Genomic DNA, 20,398 nt, shown 5'->3' with positions numbered 1-20,398 from the left:
TGGCCTGACATTAGGCTAACCCTTTGAGGAAGGTATGAGTGTAGACTTCAACACTCATTCCTGCTTTGCTCCTCGCAATGGCTACTGCCCACCAGTCCACCCATTATCAAGTATGTGTAACTGCATATGTGGAGTGTGTCTGAAAGTGGGTGCTGCGAAATAATTGTGAGGATCAACCTGAGTGGGTGTATATGTTATGTTTCATAAGTTAATTGGGCAGATTGGTTGCCACTCAACAATTTTGTGTGGCTGCTTCCTTGTAGTATTTTAGCTAATCTGGTTAGGAGAATTAATGTAGGAGGTTAGGAGAATTAATGTAGGAGGTTAGGAGAATTAATGTAGGAGGTTAGGAGAATTAATGTAGGGGCTTAGGAGAATTAATGTAGCAGGTTAGGATACTTTTTATTTTATTTTACCTTTATCTAGGCAAGTCAGTTAAGAACAAATTCTTATTTCCAATGACGGCCTTGGAACAGTGGGATAACTGCCTTGTTCAGGGGTAGAACGATTTTTACCTTGTCAGCTCGGGGATTCGATCTTGCAACCTTTCGGTTACTAGTCCAACGCTCTAACCACTAGGCTTCCGGCCACCCCTAATGTAGGAGGTTAGGAGAATTAACGTAGGAGGTTAGGAGAATTAACGTAGGAGGTTAGGAGAATTAACGTAGGAGGTTAGGAGAATTAACGTAGGAGGTTAGGAGAATTAACGTAGGAGGTTAGGAGAATTTAACGTGGTAGGTTAGGAGTATGAGGTTAGGGAAATGGTAAGCTTCGCTAACAAGCAGCCACGCAAAACGGTCGAATGGCAAACAATCTGTCCAATTAGCTGTTAGGTTTCCATACACCTACTTATGTTGATCTACCCACCTATTTCGCAATGCCCACTTTCAGACACACTCCACGTATGTAGTTATCCATGACTCCCCACTATGCCATCATTGGCTTGAATGGGGATGCCTGTTTTATTCATTTTACTTCTATGGCAGCACCTGCAGGCAGGAGCGAAGGAGAGAATGTTTTTTTTTTCCACAGCTCTATATTTTTTATGCATTTACAGAGCCTTCAGGAAGTATTCATACCACTTGACTTACTCCAAATTTTGTTGTGTTACAGCCTGCATTCAAAATGGATGTTTATTTTTGATTTTTTTGGACACATCTACACAGTACCTCATAATGATGAATTAAAAACATGTTTTTAGAAATGTTGGCAAATATATAGAACAATCTACACATAAATATCTAAGATCCCACAGTTGACAGTGCATGTCAGTGCAGAAACTATACCATGCAGTCCAAGGAACTGTCCGTAGATCTCTGAGAATTATGATGAGGTAGAGTGTTGAAAGTGTCCAAGAACACATTGGGAAAAGATTTGGAACTACCGAGATTCTGCCTGGAGCTGGCCGTCTGACCAGACTGAACAACCGGGCAAGAAGGACATTGGTCAGGGAGTTGACCAAGAACCCAATGACCAGTCTGACAAAACTACAGAGTTCCTTGGCTGAGATGGGAGAACCTGCCAGAAGGACAACAGTCTTTATAGCACTTCACCTATCTGGGCTTTATGGGAGAGTGGCTAGACAGAAGCCACTCCTTAGAAAACGGCACATGACAGCACGACTGGAGTTTGCAAAAAGGCATAAGAAAGACTCTGGCAAAAGATTATGTGGTCTATAGGCCTCCCTCAGTGGTCTAAGGCAGTGCTAGCTGTGCCACTAGAGATCCTGGTTTGAGTCCAGGCTTGGACGCAGCCTGCCGCGACCGGGAGACCTATGGGGCGGCGCACAATTGGCCCACCGTTGTCCGGGTTATGGGGGGGTTTGGCCGGCAGGGATGTTTTTTGTCCCATCGCGCACTAGCGACTCCTGTGGCGGGCCGGGCACTGCACCTGACAAGGTCGACAGGTGTAAGGCTTCCGGTTTAAGTGGGCGTTGTGTCAGGAAGCAGTGCGGCTTGGCTGGGTTGTGCTTCGGAGGATGCACGGCTCTTGACCTTTGCCTCTCCCGAGTCCATACGGGAGTTGCAGCGATGGGACAAGACTGTAACTACAAATTGGATATGACGAAATTGGGGAGAATAAAAATAAATAAAGATTCTGTGGTCTGATGCGTCAAACTCTTTGACCTGAATGCAAAGCTCTATTTCTGGAGAAAACCAGGCACAGCTCATCACCAATCTAACACCATTCCTACCGTGAAGCATGGTGGTGCAAGCATCATGCTATGGGGATGCTTTTCAGCGGCAGGAAGTGGGATACTGGTAAGGATGAGGGAACAATGAATGGAGCCAAATACAGGCACATCCTTGATGAGAACCTGCTTCAGAGTGCAAAAGACCTTAGACTGGGGCAAAGACATTTACAATGTCTCCAAGCATACAGCCGAAGCAATGCTGGAATTGTTTCTGAACAAAAATGTGAACATCCTCGAGTGGCCCTGCCAAAGCCACAGACTTCAATCCCATAGACAATCTCTGGAAAGACTTAAAGACTGCTGTTCACCGCCGCTCCCCATATAAATTAATCGTTGTTGAGAAAATCTGCAAGAAAGAATGGGAGATAATCCCAAATCCAGATGTGTAAAACTGATAAACATAACACCCAAGATGACTCAAAGCTGTAATCGCCGCCGAAGGTGCTTCTACTAAGTATTGACTCGGGGTGTGAATACTTATGTATAGATATTTCTGTATTTCTTTTTCAATACATTTCAGATTTTTTTTCTTACTTTGTCATTTTGGGTTATTGTGTGTGGATGGGTGAGAATTTGTTTAATGTAATCCACTCTGAATTCTGTAACACAACAAAATTAATGAATACCCCATAATGGCAAAGCAAAAACAGGCTTTTATTTTTGCAAATGTTTATAATGAAAAAACGGATACAGCCTCGAGTATTCTTGGGTATGACGCTACAAGCTTGGCACACCTGTATTTGGGGAGTTTCTCCCATTGTTCTCTGTAGATCCTCTCAAGCTCTGTCAGGTTGGATGGGAAGCATTGCTGCACAGCCAATTTCAGGTCTCTCCTGAGATGTTTGATCGGGTTCATGTCCGGGCTCTGGCTGGGACACACAAGGACATTCAGAGACCTGTCCCAAAGCCACTCCTGAATTGTCTCCCAAGTCCCTACCACTGAAAAACCTCCCCACAGCATGATACTGCCACCACCATGCTTCATCGTTGGGATGGTGCCAGGTTTCCTCCAGACTAGAGGTCGACCGATTATGATTTTTGAACGCTGATACCGATTACTGGGGGTCCAAAAAGCCGATTAATCGGCCGATTTAAATGTTTTATTTGTAGTAATGACAATTACAACAATATGGAATGAACACTTATTTTAACTTAATATAATACATCAATAAAATCAATTTAGCTTCAAGTAAATAATGAAACATGTTCAATTTGGTTTAGATAATGCAAAAACAAAGTGTTGGCGAAGAAAGTAAAAGTGCAATATGTGCTATGTAAGAACTAACGTTTTAGTTCCTTGCTCAGAACATGAGAACATATGAAAGCTGGTGGTTCCTTTTAACACGAGTCTTCAATTTTCCCAGGTACGAAGTTTTAGGTTGTAGTTATTATAGGAATTATAGGACTATTTCCCTCTATACCATTTGTATTTCATTAACCTTTTGACTATTGGATGTTCTTATAGGCACAGTATTGCCAGTGTAACACTATAGCTTCCGTCCCTCTAGTTAGCGCGCGCTAACTAGCTAGCCATTTCATTTCGGTTACACGAGCCTCATCTCGGGAGTTGATAGGCTTGAAATCATAAATAGCGCAATGCTTGACGTACATTGAAGAGATGCTGGCAATACGCACGAAAGTGCTGTTTGAATGCATGTTTACGCGCCTGCTTCTGCCTACCACCGCTCAGTCAGATACTTGTATGCTCAGTCAGATTATATGCAACGCATGGCACGCTAGATAATATCTAGTAATATCATCAACCTTAACTAGTGATTATGATTGATTGTTTTTTATAAGATAAGTTTAGTGCTAGCTAGCAACTTACCTTGGCTTACTGCATTCACGTAACAGGAAGTCTCCGTGTGGAGTGCAACGAGAGAGAGGCAGGTCGTTATTGCATTGGACGAGTTAACTGTAAGGTTGCAAGATTGTATCCCCCGAGCTGTCAAGATGAAAATCTGTCGTTCTGCCCCTGAACAAGGCAGTTAACCCACCGTTCTTAGGCCGTCATTTAAAATAAGAATGTGTTCTTAACTCACTTGCCTAGTTAAATAAAGTTAAAAAAAAAAATTATCGGCACCCAAAAATACCTCTTTCCGATTGTTATGAAAACTTGAAATCGGCCTAAATTAATCGTCCATTCCGATTAATCGGTCGACCTCTACTCCAGACATGATGCTTGGTATTCGGGCCGAAGAGTTGAATCTTCGTTTCACCAGACCAGAGAATCTTGTTTCACATGGTCTGAGAGTCTTTAGATAGCTTTTTGAAAACTCCAAGCGGGCTGTCATGTGCCTTTTACTGAGGAGTGGATTCCGTCTGGCCACTCTACCATAAAGGCCTGATTGGTGGAGTGCTGCAGAGATGGTTGTCCTTCTGGAAGGTTCTCCCATCCCCACAGAGGAACTCTGTCAGAGTGATCATCGGGTTCTTGGTCACCTCCCTGACCAAGGCTCTTCTCCCCCGATTGCTCAGTTTGGCCGGGCGGCCAGCTCTAGGAAGAGTCTTGGTGGTTCCAACCTCTTCCATTTAAGAATGATTGCGGCCACTTTGTTCTTGGGGACCTTCAATGCTCCAGAAATGTGTGCCTCAATCTGTGCCTCAACACAATCCTGTCTCTGAGCTCTGTGGATAATTCCTTCGACCTCATGGCTTGGTTTTTGCTCTGACAAGCACTGTCAACTTGCGGGACCTTTTATATAGACCGGTGTGTTCCTTTCCAAATCATGTCCAATCAATTTAATTTACCACAGGTGGACTCCAATCAAGTTGTAGAAACATCTCAAGCATGATCAATGGAAACAGGATGCACCTACTCTCAATTTCGAGTCTCATAGGGAAAGGACTGAATACTTGTTTGCATGAGGTATTTTTAAATATTTTTTTTATAAATGTAAAAACGTTTTTGCTTTGTCATTATGGGGTATTGTGTGTAGATTGACTAGGAAAATGTTTTATTTGATCAATTTGAGACGTAACATAATGTGGAAAAGGGGAAGGGGTCTGAATACTTATCGAATACACTCTTGTCTTTAAAAGAGTAGAAGTGGACAATTATATAATCCATATTTTATTACACCATTCTGTGTAAAACAGTGCTATGAAATACAAAGCCCTCCCACTGAGTAGTTTTACTGTAACCAGTGCAGTCCATGATGTAAGTGGTCCCTGACTACTGAACCAGTGTGAGAAAGAGGTGGTCTGTCTGATACTGTGTTTGACCACGACAGCCTTGCGGAATCCAGTACTGATGGTGCTGTGCTATAAGAGAGGCTCCTGGTGTCCTCCTGGTCCTCCCATGTCTCTGGCTGTTTGGCTGGCAACAGGGCAGCGTTTACACCTGACTGGCGCTGGCGTCTGAGATCAGCTGGAGCGTAGCATATGCTTCTCTCCTGAGCCACCGTTCTGCCGCGTTTGTACCATATGTCAACCCCTCATTCCTCCCCCTGTCTTTCTCAGCCATGCGTGACGTGTACTGGCATTCTTTCACATCTCTACCTCCCCGTTATTCTGTGTTAAACAAACAACTGCCATTCTTTTTTTGCTTCTATTTATTTCCACAAGGGCCTTTGTTTGATATCTTATCTCCCTGGTGGGAATGGAGGAGTGTCTTTTGAAAGTGTGTCGCTGGCATGTAGGCCTAGATGTTGTATGTCAGCTGGTCTCACTTGTTCTGTCTGTGGAGAGATGAAAGACCTGGGGATAGGATGAGGGTTTGTTTTCTTCTTGTGTTTCCAACTTCATTGTGTTGTTAACATAGCATTAACATTGCCACCAAACTGTTTTGTATTCAGTTGTGCGAATGTGCGACGTGAGAGTATGTTGTTTATACCCAGTGTGTGTGCAATGTTCCTACATTTGTGTAACACCCATTGTCTTTCATTAAAGTGCAACTGCAGCCAGCTACAGTACGCAAACCTGCTCAGGCCTCTGAATCACTAATAGAATGTGTGAGCGAGCGCTGTGAGGGAAAGCAAAACAAAAGGCTACCGCTGCTAGTACGGAAATCTGTGAGTTTATGGATCATAAAGGGCCGTAATCATATCTCTGATGTGTGTTTCTGCGGTAAAACAATCAGAATGCCTCTCCAATGAATTTCTAAATACATTTTGAGGAATATGAGCTGCGTTTCAGGGACCACACAAATCAAAATGTAATTTTGGACTCGTGACAGCTGGGCTGTATTGACATTGCGGGAGGCACATTACCGTTACTCTTGCTTTAGGCCCTGTTGCCTCGCCAACGCGCCTAACACTTGTTCAGGCAGAAGGTATGGGGCCATTTATTTTGGTAATGTTGCCTGTTTTAGTAGGGCTATTCCATGCTCCATTCAGCAGTAAATTTGTAAGAAGAAATACAATGTTTTTTCCCTCATTAGTCTCATTAGTGCATTTTTTCCTGTGTCTGAATTGCTTCCTACTGTGGGGCTCATTGTCATTCAGTTCTATTACACTGCACTCTGTTTGATAATGATGCTTTTTCCCGCCAATGAATGGGAATGACTTGGGACAAGGCCTGCATTCTAGTAGGACTAGCTGTAGGACTAACTCATCATACATAGGTAAATAAATCCCGGCAAGTTTAGAAGTAGCCTAGTTAATTGATTAACATCAAACAGTATGATGTCTTGAGCGTCTAGTGAGCCGACAGATTCAGTGCAACCCTCATCTCGGCTGAGTGAGGGATTTGGAGAAGACTGGAATCTCAGCATTGTAAAGCTGGCCAACATGGATGGACTCCCATTCTCTGTCCACATCTCCCTCCTCAGCCAGCCTCTCTCTCCCAGCCTACACCCCCTCACACACTTCAAGCACTTTAAAGCCCGCTTTCATCTCCCCCGTCTAGAAAACAAGCCTGAGTCTTTTGAAGAGCTCTGACACTCTCAATAACAATGAGAGCTGTATGAGTGTTTTCTTCAACAGGACCGGTCCTCTCGTGATTATCAGAAGTGTTGGGATCAGTGTCCTGCACAGCTGGACCTAATACAGTCTTTTATACTAGTCAGTTTCATACCTGGTGTTTTCACCTAATGTGTGTAATGTATGATGGAACAGTATGATAAGGTGTGGCTTTTCTGATTCTTCTCTGAGGTAAATGGAATTACAGCCATTCTCAGTACTGAAACACTTCAGATATTGTGCTGTTTTGAGAGGCTTGGGGAGAGCTGGAGAGAGAGAGGGAGGAAAAAGGGCAGGCAGCATTGAGGAGGAGTTTGATTGACATGGACATGAATGTTGGCAGCTAGAAGACTACTCTCCAGAGGGCAGATAAAGACGGCGGCAGTAGTTTTGGGTCACAGGCAGCCAGCAAGCAGCTAATACTCTGGCTGGTATAGACTCAATCAGGTTCCCTGCCCTAAGACGAGTGTGTATGTGGTGGTGCACAAACACTGTTTCTGTAAATGACAAAATAGATTCCGCAAGTAGATTGCTTGAGGAATTGAACTGCTAGTATTTTTTATATGGATAACATTTTACTCTAGGTGTCCTAATGCATGCATTCATAATGTCTTTACAACATTTACATTTACATTTAAGTCATTTAGCAGACGCTCTTATCCAGAGCGACTTACAAATTGGTGCATTCACCTTATGACATCCAGTGGAACAGTAGTGCATCTAAATCTTTTAAGGGGGGGGGGGGGGGGTGAGAGGGGTGAGAGGGATTACTTTATCCTATCCTAGGTATTCCTTAAAGAGGTGGGGTTTCAGGTGTCTCCGGAAGGTGGTGATTGACTCCGCTGTCCTGGCGTCGTGAGGGAGTTTGTTCCACCATTGGGGGGCCAGAGCAGCGAACAGTTTTGACTGGGCTGAGCGGGAACTGTACATCCTCAGTGGTAGGGAGGCGAGCAGGCGCCAGAGGTGGATGAACGCAGTGCCCTTGTTTGGGTGTAGGGCCTGATCAGAGCCTGGAGGTACTGAGGTGCCGTTCCCCTCACAGCTCCGTAGGCAAGCACCATGGTCTTGTGGCTATACAACAGCTATATAAAACATGTATCATAAGCTGTCAAATTGTCATAACAGTTATGATATTATAGAACAAGTTGTAATGTGTTATAGCAAGTCTTCCGCTTATTGGTGTCCTTTTTAGTAGTGGTTTCTTTGCAGCAATTTGACCATGAAGGCCTGACTCATGCAGTCTCCTCTGAACAGTTGAATGTGTGTCTGCTACTTGAACTCTGAAGCATTTATTTGGGCTGCAATATCTGAGACTGGTAACTCTAATGAACTTACCCTTGTGGCAGGGCTTACAAACCATCATTGATGACAGAGGGATACCCAGCCATTAGCTTCCCAGTAACCTACTAAACAAGCTAAATGCCATCTATGCTCACATTGAGGCAAGTAGCACTGAACCATGCATGAGAGCACCAGCTGTTCCGGAAGACTGATCATGCTCTCCATAGCCGATGTAAAACCTTTAAACAGGTTAACATTCACAGACGGATTACCAGGACGCTTTCTCAGAGCTTGCGCCAACCAGCTGGCAAGTGTCTAAACTGACATTTTTAATCTCTCCCTGACCCAGTCTGTAATACCTGCATGTTTCTAGCAGACCACCATAGTCCCTGTGCCCAAGTAAACCTTCCTAAATGACTATCGCCCCGAAGCACTCATTTGTAGCCATGAAAGGCTGATCATAGCTCACATCCACACGATCATCCCAGAAACCCTGCACCCACTCCAATTCGTATACCGCACCAACACTGCCCTTTCCCACCTGGACAAAAGGAACACATATGTGAGAATGCTGTTCATTGACTCAGTGTTCAACACCATAGTGCCCACAAATCTTATCACTAAGCTAAGGACCCTGGGACTGAACACCTCCCTCTGTAACTGGATCCTGGACTTCCTGACGGACCGCCCCCAAGTGGTGAGGGTAGGCAACAAAATATCCACAACGCTGACCATCAACACAGGGGCGTCTCGGGTGTGTGCTTAGTCCCCTCCTGTATTCCCTCTTCACCCACAACTACGTGGCCAAACACAACTCCAACACCATCATTAAGTTTGCTGACGACTCAACGGTGATGTGTCTGATCACCGACGACGATGAGAGGTGGTCTGAGACCTGGGAGTGTGATGCTAGAGCAGCAACCTCTCCCTCAACTTGAGCAAGACAAAGGAGCTGATCGTGGACTACATAAATTGGAGGGCTGAGCAGCCCCCATTCACCTAGGCAGGGCTGTAGTGGAGAAGGTTGAGAGCTTCAAGTTCCTTGGTGTGATATTATGGTCCAAGCACACCAACACAGTCATGAGGCGGTCACAATGTCTCTTCCCCCTCAAGAGGCTGAAAATATTTGGCATGGGTCCTCAGATCCTCAAAACGTTCTACAGCTGCACCATCGAGAGCATCCTGACTGGTTGCATCACTGCTTTTTATGGCAACTGCTTGGCATCCGACCGCAAGGCGGTACTAAGGGTAGTGCGACAGCTTATCACTAATGTGTTATATAGCTGTTTATAAAGGTGTTTTGGATGCATGCGTAAAGACACCGACAGCGAGGTGTTAATCTTTACACTCGGAGAGCAACTGAACGGAGTTATTCTACCTGGAAAATATTATTTTATTAAAGCTACAACTTCGTCTGCATAAAATGTTTTTTTCCTCTGTCTAAACAAGTTTAAGTGTTCCCTCCCTCAGTACCATGCCGTTGTGATTTTACGTGAAGAGGGTTTGAATGGATTATTATGCAAATGTTCTTCAGGTAACTGTGAGCATTTACATAGCTATTAACTGTTAATGTTAAGTCAAAACAGCAGTGTGCTCTTTCCCATCTACCAAGCACAGTGGTGCCACAGCCAGCAAACACATCAGTGTCCTCCTTTACTTTTGGATCAGGTAAGGGGTCTGTGGTCTGTGGAGTTGCAGGTATCTCCGCCACACTGCCCTTTTCCCCCCTGAGAACCAGCCTGTCACACAGAAAGACGGATGGCACGGGGAGTTTTCCTACCACGAAGCCACACTCCTGGGGAAAGAGGGGACACGGGAGAGGCTGAGGAGGAGCTTTTTCAAGCCAAGGTCATTAACACAGGCTGGACAGGACCGACAGTGACGGCCTAGACGTGCTCACCTAATATGTGCACATATGCACAGTTTATGGCAGTATGGAGTAGGCAGAGCAATGTAAGTGATGCTTGTAGTGTAGACATCTGCTTTTCCTGTATAGGATTTGTCTGTTGTCATCATAGCTGGCAGAGACCTTACAACTGGAGAAAACGACATGCTCACGGAAATTCTCTTAACAGCTTTAAATAGGCTTTGGAAAATAAGGCTTCCTTGAAAGAGCTGATTTCTATAAGCGGCTTATGGTAGTTCCACCTTCTCATTATGCTGCTTAACCTTTTCATTATATGTGGAATTATTTCTCAGACATATTCAGTATGGTGTATGGATGGCGCTAATAGTGTGTTAGAAGTCATTATGATTACCATTATGCTTGATGCTTATGACGCACTCACTGTAGTCCTTGGGTTCCAGGGGATAAAGTGATATTAATCACTCCAGGGCAGTGGAAGACACACCATTCACTGTATGGAACTCTGCTCCACGTCTTTTATTACTCACCTGTGAAACCTAGAGGAATGCTGCCTAGGTTCCAAGTTCATCTCCTCAGCCGTGTTTGTATAAGCAGGCTTGAATATGCTCATCATAATGACCTCGGCCCTTTCCCTCCAGTAGAATGCCAATGTTGGTTCAATGACTATATGCCATTAATGAGACATTGGCTGATAACTTTAGACGACCATACCCCTGGGCCGTTGTCTGTAAAGTCTTACTCCAGAGTGACTAACAGTTTCCACACTGGTCCAGGGGTTTGAACTCTGCCTCTCTCTCATAGAGTGCCACTTAGTCCAGCTCTGGAAATCTTTAGTACGGACAGTGTGTGGAGCCTAACGAGGAGTCGGCTGTCATGATACTACTGCAGGCAGCAGAGGTCTAGGTTGACGATGAACCCCTATAGAGCTCCACAGAGACTGCATCATTAGATACAGCCACATCCTCTGAGTGGTCGTTACCTGGCGCAGTTGGAATGGATAGTGCAACAGCATTGCACAGCTCAAAGAGGTCACATACTCTGTTTTTGGTGGCTTACCATTAGCCTCATACTAGTCATAAGGAAATAAAGGCTTACAAGTTTAACTGCATTAACTTCTAAGCTTCATTACTGCAGCATTGGAGAATGATAGTCCTAGGTGTGTTCTCGATGCAGCGAGTCATTATCTATCCTAAATGTTCCAAATGGTTTATAGTCACATGTACAGGTTTGCAGGTGTGATTGCAGGGTACAGTGAAAGTCTTTGTCCATAGGGGGAGTAGCAGGGGGAGGGGGTTGTCCATAGGGGGAGTAGCAGGGGGAGGGGTTGTCCATAGGGGGAGTAGCAGGGGGAGGGGGTTGTCCATAGGGGAGTAGCAGGGGGGGTTCCATTAGGGGAGTAGCAGTGGGGAGGGGTTGTCCATTAGGGGAGTAGCAGTGGGGAGGGGGGAGGGGTTGTCCATTAGGGGAGTAGCAGTGGGGAGGGGTTGTCCATTAGGGGCAGTTGTCCATTAGCAGTGGGGAGGGGTTGTCCATTAGGGGAGCAGCAGTGGGGAGGGGTTGTCCATGAGGGGAGTAGCAGTGGGGAGGGGTTGTCCATTAGGGGAGTAGCAGTGGGGAGGGGTTGTCCATTAGGGGAGCAGCACGGGGAGGGGTTGTCCATTAGGGGAGTAGCAGTGGGGAGGGGTTGTCCATTAGGGGAGTAGCAGTGGGGAGGCGTTGTCCATTAGGGGAGTAGCAGTGGGGAGGGGTTGTCCATAGGGGAGTAGCAGTGGGGAGGGGTTGTCCATAGGGGAGTAGCAGTGGGGGGAGGGGTTGTCCATTAGGGGAGTAGCAGTGGGGAGGGGTTCTCCATTAGGGCAGTAGCAGTGGGGGGGGTTGTCCATTAGGGGAGTAGCAGTGGGGAGGGGTTGTCCATTAGGGGAGTAGCAGTGGGGAGGGGTTGTCCATTAGGGGAGTATTAGGGGAGTAGCAGTGGGGAGGGGTTGTCCATTAGGGGAGTAGCAGTGGGGAGGGGTTGTCCATTAGGGGAGTAGCAGTGGGGAGGGGTTGTCCATTGGGGGAGTAGCAGTGGGGAGGGGTTGTCCATTAGGGAGCAGCAGTGGGGAGGGGTTGTCCATGAGGGGAGTAGCAGTGGGGAGGGGTTGTCCATGAGGGGAGTAGCAGTGGGGAGGGTTGTCCATTAGGGGAGTAGCAGTGGGGAGGGGTTGTCCATTAGGGGAGCAGCACGGGGGAGGGGTTGTCCATTAGGGGAGTAGCAGTGGGGAGGGGGTTGTCCATTAGGGGAGTAGCAGTGGGGAGGGGTTGTCCATTAGGGTAGCAGTGGGGAGGGGTAGCAGTGGGGAGGGGTTGTCCATTAGGGGAGTAGCAGTGGGGAGGGGTTGTCCATTAGGGGAGTAGCAGTGGGGAGGGGTTGTCCATTAGGGGAGTAGCAGTGGGGAGGGGTTGTCCATTAGGGGAGTAGCAGTGGGGAGGGGTTGTCCATTAGGGGAGTAGCAGTGGGGATTAGTAGCAGTGGGGAGGGGTTAGCAGTGGGGAGGGGTTGTCCATTAGGGCAGTAGCAGTGGGGAGGGGTTGTCCATTAGGGGAGTAGCAGTGGGGAGGGGTTGTCCATTAGGGGAGTAGCAGTGGGGAGGGGTTGTCCATTAGGGGAGTTGTCCATTAGGGGAGTAGCAGTGGGGAGGGGTTGTCCATTAGGGGAGTAGCAGTGGGGAGGGGTTGTCCATTAGGGAGTAGCAGTGGGGAGGGGTTGTCCATTAGGGAGTAGCAAGGGGAGGGGTTGTCCATTAGGGGTAGCAGTAGCAGTGGGGGGGGGGAGGGGTTGTCCATAGGGTGAGTAGCACGGGGGAGGGGTTGTCCATTAGGGGAGTAGCAAGGGGAGGGGTTGTCCATAAGGGGAGTAGCCTGGGGAGGGGTTGTCCATTAGGGAGTAGCAAGGGGGAGGGGTTGTCCATTAGGGGAGTAGCAAGGGGAGGGGTTGTCCATAGGGTGAGTAGCAAGGGGAGGGGTTGTCCATTAGGGGAGTAGCAAGGGGAGGGGTTGTCCATTAGGGGAGTAGCAAGGGGAGGGGTTGTCCATTAGGGGAGTAGCAAGGGGAGGGGTAGTCCATTAGGGGAGTAGCAAGGGGAGGGGTTGTCCATAGGGGGAGTAGCACGGGGAGGGGGTTGTCCATTAGGGGAGTAGCCACGGGGGAGGGGTTGTCCATAGGGGGAGTAGCAGTGGGGAGGGGTTGTCCATTAGGGAGTAGCAAGGGGAGGGGTTGTCCATTAGGGGAGTAGCAAGGGGAGGGGTTGTCCATTAGGGGAGTAGCACGGGGGAGGGGTTGTCCATTAGGGGAGTAGCAAGGGGAGGGGTTGTCCATTAGGGAGTAGCAAGCGGAGGGGTTGTCCATAGGGGAGTAGCACGGGGGAGGGGTTGTCCATAGGGTGAGTAGCACGGGGGAGGGGTTGTCCATTAGGGGAGGGTTGTAGCAAGGGGTTATACATTAGGAGGGGTTGTCCATTAGGGGAGTAGCAAGCGGAGGGGTTGTCCATAGGGGGAGTAGCACGGGGAGGGGTTGTACATTAGGGGAGTAGCACGGGGGAGGGGTTATACATTAGGGGAGTAGCAAGCGGAGGGGTTGTCCATTAGGGAGTAGCAAGCGGAGGGGTTGTCCATAGGGGAGTAGCACGGGGAGGGGTTGTACATTAGGGGAGTAGCAAGGGGAGGGGTTGTCCATAGGGGGAATAGCGGGGGGGGGTGCTTAATACTCCAATTATGCACCTTCATCTACAAATAGACATACCTCCCAGGCAGACTACCTAAACCAGGTTAATACCCAAATCCATGCATACAACACAGGACACTGCAATAACGTTCACCCTCCTCACTGCTGCACTTCACATAGTCAATTCTCTAGCATATACAGAGGTTACATACTCTGGAATTCCTTTCTTCACATTGCCAAAATATCATCCCCTCAATATCCCCTCAATATCTTAAAGTGTAGTCTAGGGATCAGCCTGATGAACCAAACTTTCCAGTAGTCTCCTCCGTTTAGATTCACTCACACATAATCAAACATGATTTATCTTGTGAACTGATTATATCATGTACATTTTATAATTAGTATGCTCTGTTTTTACTTTCTACATAGTGTTTGATGCATCAATCGGTTGTAGACACTGAATCTATTCACTTTGATTGTTCCTGTGTGTGTTGATTGTCTTCTGAGTTTGGATTAGTCATCACATGTAGCTGCCACATTACTTGCGGTAGACTGGAGCAAACACTGGAGAGCTGGGCTGCTCAGTCTGACCTGGAGCTGGGTGCTGGGCTGCTCAGTCTGATCTGGGTGCTGGGCTGCTCAGTCTGATCTGGGTGCTGGGCTGCTCAGTCTGACCTGGAGCTGGGTGCTGGGCTGCTCAGTCTGATCTGGGTGCTGGGCTGCTCAGTCTGACCTGGAGCTGGGTGCTGGGCTGCTCAGTCTGATCTGGGTGCTGGGCTGCTCAGTCTGACCTGGAGCTGGGTGCTGGGCTGCTCAGTCTGACCTGGAGCTGGGTGCTGGGCTGCTCAGTCTGATCTGGAGCTGGGTGCTGGGCTGCTCAGTCTGATCTGGGTGCTGGGCTGCTCAGTCTGACCTGGAGCTGGGTGCTGGGCTGCTCAGTCTGACCGGGAGCTGGGTGCTGGGCTGCTCAGTCTGACCTGGAGCTGGGTGCTGGGCTGCTCAGTCTGACCGGGAGCTGGGTGCTGGGCTGCTCAGTCTGACCTGGAGCTGGGTGCTGGGCTGCTCAGTCTGACCTGGTGCTGGGCTGCTCAGTCTGACCTGGAGCTGGGTGCTGGGCTGCTCAGTCTGACCTGGAGCTGGGTGCTGTGCTGCTCAGTGTGACCTGGAGCTGGGCTGCTCAGTGTGACCGGGAGCTGGGTGCTGGGCTGCTCAGTCTGACCTGGAGCTGGGTGCTGGGCTGCTCAGTCTGACCTGGTGCTGGGCTGCTCAGTCTGACCTGGAGCTGGGTGCTGGGCTGCTCAGTCTGACCTGGAGCTGGGTGCTGGGCTGCTCAGTGTGACCTGGAGCTGGGCTGCTCAGTGTGACCTGGAGCTGGGCTGCTCAGTGTGACCTGGAGCTGGGCTGCTCAGTCTGACCTGGAGCTGGGTGCTGGGCTGCTCAGTCTGACCTGGAGCTGGGTGCTGGGCTGCTCAGTGTGATCTGGGTGCTGGGCTGCTCAGTCTGACCTGGAGCTGGACTGCTCAGTCTGACCTGGAGCTGGGCTGCTCAGTCTGACCTGGAGCTGGGTGCTGGGCTGCTCAGTCTGACCTGGTGCTGGGCTGCTCAGTCTGACCTGGAGCTGGGCTGCTCAGTCTGACCTGGAGCTGGGCTGCTCAGTCTGACCTGGAGCTGGGCTGCTCAGTCTGACCTGGAGCTGGGCTGCTCAGTCTGACCTGGAGCTGGGTGCTGGGTTGACCTGGAGCTGGGTGCTGGGCTGCTCAGTCTGACCTGGGGATGGGTTGAGCTGGGTGCTGGGTTGACCTGGAGCTGGGTGCTGGGTTGACCTGGAGCTGGGTGCTGGGCTGCTCAGTCTGACCTGGAGCTGGGTGCTGGGCTGCTCAGTCTGACCTGGAGCTGGGTGCTGGGTTGACATGGAGCTGAGTGCTGGGTTGACCTGGAGCTGGGTGCTGGGTTGACCTGGAGCTGGGTGCTGGGTTGACCTGGAGCTGGGTGCTCAGTCTGACCTGGAGCTGGGCTGCTCAGTCTGACCTGGAGCTGGGTGCTGGGTTGACCTGGAGCTGGGTGCTGGGCTGCTCAGTCTGACCTGGGGCTGGGTTGACCTGGAGCTGGGTGCTGGGTTGACCTGGAGCTGGGTGCTGGGCTGCTCAGTCTGACCTGGAGCTGGGTGCTGGGCTGCTCAGTCTGACCTGGAGCTGGGTGCTGGGTTGACATGGAGCTGAGTGCTGGGTTGACCTGGAGCTGGGTGCTGGGTTGACCTGGAGCTGGGTGCTGGGTTGACCTGGAGCTGGGTGCTGGGTTGACCTGGAGCTGGGTGCTGGGTTGACCTGGAGCTGGGTGCTGGGTTGACCTGGAGCTGGGTGCTGGGTTGACATGGAGCTGAGTGCTGGGTTGACCTGGAGCTGGGTGCTGGGTTGACCTGGAGCTGGGTGCTGGGTTGACCTGGAGCTGGGTGCTGGGTTGACCTGGAGCTGGGTGCTGGGTTGACCTGGAGCTGGGCTGCTCAGTCTGACCTGGAGGTAGGAGATGTGGAAAAGTCCATAAGACTTTAAGAAAGTGCACAACTTTTTTTTTTTACTGTCCTTTAAAGCAACCAGTAGTTTGATGGTTAAAGCAACCAGTAGTTTGATGGTTAAAGCAACCAGTAGTTTGATGGTTAAAGCAACCAGTAGTTTGATGGTTAAAGCAACCAGTAGTTTGATGGTTAAAGCAACCAGTAGTTTGATGGTTGTAGCCATCAATTGTCCCATTAACAATCACCCATATTATTATTTCATTTCAAACGTATAATTTTTTTTTGGTATAGGCTCTAGTCTGACTTCCCCTATCCTCTCACCGTGGCCTGCAGACAGACAGTGAGTGCATCTCGTTCTCTCCAGATTGGCTTGCAGCCTGCATCTGTCCCTTTATACAGTCCCCAAGTGCACAGCCTTTTATGGCTTAATTAAATATCAGACAACGCTAACTCTGCCGTCCCTAACCCTTGGGCTACATCCTTCCGGACTGCCGAGAGAGGAGGAGGACAGAACGTTTGAAATACAAAGAGAGGGGAGATGTTGTCGAGGCAGAAGTAACAGCCTCGATGCCGACTGCTGTCATCAGTAAATAGGCTGGGAGTTCATTTGCGTTCATTACTGGGAAATGAGTTAGCCCGAGGACGGCCGTGCAACTCAGATTACAGCTGATGCGATTGAAGATGTAGTTACATGTTAATCTCATTTTCTGTGTCTGTCCCTAAAAAAAAACTACATGGAGAAGAAAATATCCCTTTTCAGATTTGCCATGACTTTATATTGTTCCACTGGAAATAGATGGCTTGTTATGGAATGCTGCCACCCTGTCCCTTCCACTTTCATTAAGGGGATTTTCTATTCACCTTAGCTTTTACTGCTAATATGCATAACTTCTGAGAATGATTCATTTTATTCATATTATCAGTTTCACGGTTGTGCATGTTTTTGCATTTTAAATGTTGTGTGGTGTCTTGGCCAAACCACTCTCTGTATCTCATCACTCCTCTATTCATTCATCAAAGTGCTACCTCTGGCTCCCAGAGTTCTTTAGTTGTTTTTGTGCTACATGCTGTTAGAACGAAATCACATTCATCTCCCAAAATGTAGCCTAACGCGCCTACCTGTCAATACTATCAACAAGGGGAATGGAGGCACAGTTTCATTGTTTTGTATTTGGACCTAAGATAACTGTCAGTAACAGAATAAAACACTTAAAAAAATGTTTTTAAATAGATAGCTGTTTCCTTCAATGGCTAGAAGAAATACCCTAGAAATACCCTAAATAGAAATACCCTAAATATCCCTAAAGATTTACCTTTAAAAAGCAGTTTACTAGACACATTGAATAAAACATCTATATGAGTGTGTGAGTTATTGAGACTCGCACAAATCCATCAATGCTCTACAGTGGCGTCATCTTCACACAAGTGTAACACTGCCTGTGTTAGGTGCTGTTTCATATCTGGAGCATGAATGCATAATATCCAATGCCGTGTGTGTGTGTGTGTGTGTGTGTGTGTGTGTGTGTGTGTGTGTGTGTGTAAACTCTGGATTGATGACGCTATGTATTGACCATTGAGAGGCTTTGAAGCCCCCCCGTCAGCTGTGTTGGCACTCCCCAGTTGGAACAGTCCTTCGTAGGAATGAATGGAATTCTACAGTATTTTAATGTTTTCAAGGACAAAATTACATGTATTTTGTTGTTGTCGTGGGCACAGTCATATTACTACTCTAAAAAAAATACTGTTTTAGTTTTTATGTTTAACTCACAATACAATTTAAAGTATGTATTAAAGTGTCTGTAATAATAGAATACATGTGTCAGAAATGAATGTGGACATTGATACATGTATTTTTATAGTTTTCTAAGTCTTTTTTTGTAATTGAGGATGAGTACCAAGACGTCAGCGCAGTGGCTGCAATACAGCACACCCTGTCAGCCATCCAGGGTTTACACATGTTATTGGTAAGGTCTGCTCTGTGCTCACATAGTGGCCCGTTCACTGGGATCTTTGAGGGCATCATTACTTCACGATGCATTTTCACAGTTAAAAACAAATCCTGGGTGGTGGCAGCTTCAGAGAATCTACAATGATGACACTATCGGGGGGGAAAGTGGAAATAAAGAACAGGCTGAGAGGTGTTTTGCATTCTTAACAAGCCACTGTAAAGGTCGGGTGTGTTTTGTATGTGTAATCAAGGCCAATTTTCCAAGTGAGTGATTTGATGAGAACGGTTCATTCGTTAAGAGGCTTATCTCTCCTGATTCATATTATCCACTAAACACCTCTTAGGTGTATCTAGATACTCTTTTCCTGTGTGATCAATTGTATATGGCTAATTATTTGGGCTGTGGTGTGTTATCATGGCACCTTTTATATATTCTGGTCACGGTGTGAAACAGCATACCTCTCAATAACCAATCATATGTCTGGCTATATAGGCTACATATTTCCTTCATCATTAATTTCTCCTTTTTCCATCCATTTCCTTCTCTAGCCATTGCTTTCCATACTGCACCTTAATCGTCCTCATCTCTCACTCCTCTCCTCCTTCCAGAGGCGACCCGGTCTCGGTCCGTTCTACACCTTGCAGCACACCTCTTGTCAGGGCTAAGGAATAACACCTTCCTCATTGGCTCCCCCTTTTCTTTTAACACAAGTAGTTTCCTAATTTTCTCTGTTCCGTCCCTCTGCTGCACATGCCCGTAGGACACCCCATTTCATCTTGCTTTGAACTCCATTTTAATTTTGCGCTCTTGCAGTTCTTTTAATTGACATATTTATTAATGTATGACTACTCACAGCCCCTACATGTGCTCACCTTTATTCTCTCGGTCTTTCTCTCCTCATCCCAGGGCAGAACAGAGCTCACTAATTCAGTGTTGGTTTAATCCCTGCCATCTTGTCAGAGCCTATTTTGTCGGTGTCTTGTTCCTACTGGAACAGCCTGAGCCACTCCGCTTGAGGAGCTTTACTGAGAGTAAGAGAGCTATGTTCCTGGCCCAAGGTCGACGTGCCTTTCTTTACATGTTCTGGTTGCCCCACTGTTAGCCAATGGTGGAACTCCCTGCCAGGATAATGATCGCTCAAGACCATATTACATCAAGTTGCACCATTTGAATAGAGGGAGCCTGTTCAGTGGGTAGCTGAATAGACAGCTCAGTGCTCTACCAGAGGTGCTCTCTCTTGGTGTAGAAAGGAGGACTTGGAGGTGACAGAGAGGGCAAGTAGGGTAGGCCTATATGGTGTTAGCATTGTTAAAATGCCATAAAATTGCAATGGTCAGTCAACTCTAAAGAGAGTCAAATGATGCAAATGAACACATTGTTTAGATTGATACATGTTTGTGTGTCTAGCTTATGTCTTTGTAATCTGTTTGTATGTATGTACCTTGTATGGGAGTATTTGCCTGTCTATATGGATATGTTCTTTCAACTTTCAATAGGGTACCCTCTCTACCCTGTATTTGGGAAGTTGGCTTTAGTCTGTAATTAGCAGGGCTAGGGGAGAATATCATACTTGAGCTGGAGTACCCTTCCCCTCATCCCATCACGTACCTCTCCTCCTAGCCCCCTCTTTCCCTATACCCCCCCCTCTCCTCTAGACAGGACAGGAGCTAATGGAGACCAGGGTGATGGGTGAGATAACATTTTACTCAGAGACAGGGGAAGTGTAATGGGCTCTGTGATGATGTACCATTGGATAGGTCTCATGCTCTTCTCCTCTCTCACCTGGCTGTCTATCTCTCTATCCTGCTGACAGAGCCCTTCTCTCTTTTTTTCTAATCCCTCTCTCTTTCAGACGCCAAGGAGATAGTCCTGAAGGCCCAGATACTGGCTGGGGGACGAGGGAAGGGTGTGTTCAACAGTGGCCTTAAAGGTGGAGTGCACTTAACTAAAGAGTGAGTACCCCTGCCATCCGCCACCCGCACTCACTGAGG

General features: G+C 47.8%; 1 protein-coding gene across 2 annotated transcripts in view; it reads left to right on the top strand.

Annotated features, from left to right (window-relative positions):
* The window catches only part of suclg2 (succinate-CoA ligase GDP-forming subunit beta), a 130,872-nt gene that overhangs the window by 42,033 nt on the left and 68,441 nt on the right, over positions 1-20,398 (top strand). For both annotated transcript variants that reach the window (XM_065001906.1, XM_065001907.1), the window contains exon 3: positions 20,260-20,359. In XM_065001906.1, the coding sequence (XP_064857978.1) occupies positions 20,260-20,359 (100 nt within the window). The remainder of the gene's footprint in view (positions 1-20,259; positions 20,360-20,398) is intronic.

This window comes from Oncorhynchus nerka, linkage group LG15 (genome assembly GCF_034236695.1).
Source record: "Oncorhynchus nerka isolate Pitt River linkage group LG15, Oner_Uvic_2.0, whole genome shotgun sequence".
NCBI lineage: Eukaryota > Metazoa > Chordata > Actinopteri > Salmoniformes > Salmonidae > Oncorhynchus > Oncorhynchus nerka.
This window is presented reverse-complemented; position numbering and strand designations above follow the sequence as displayed.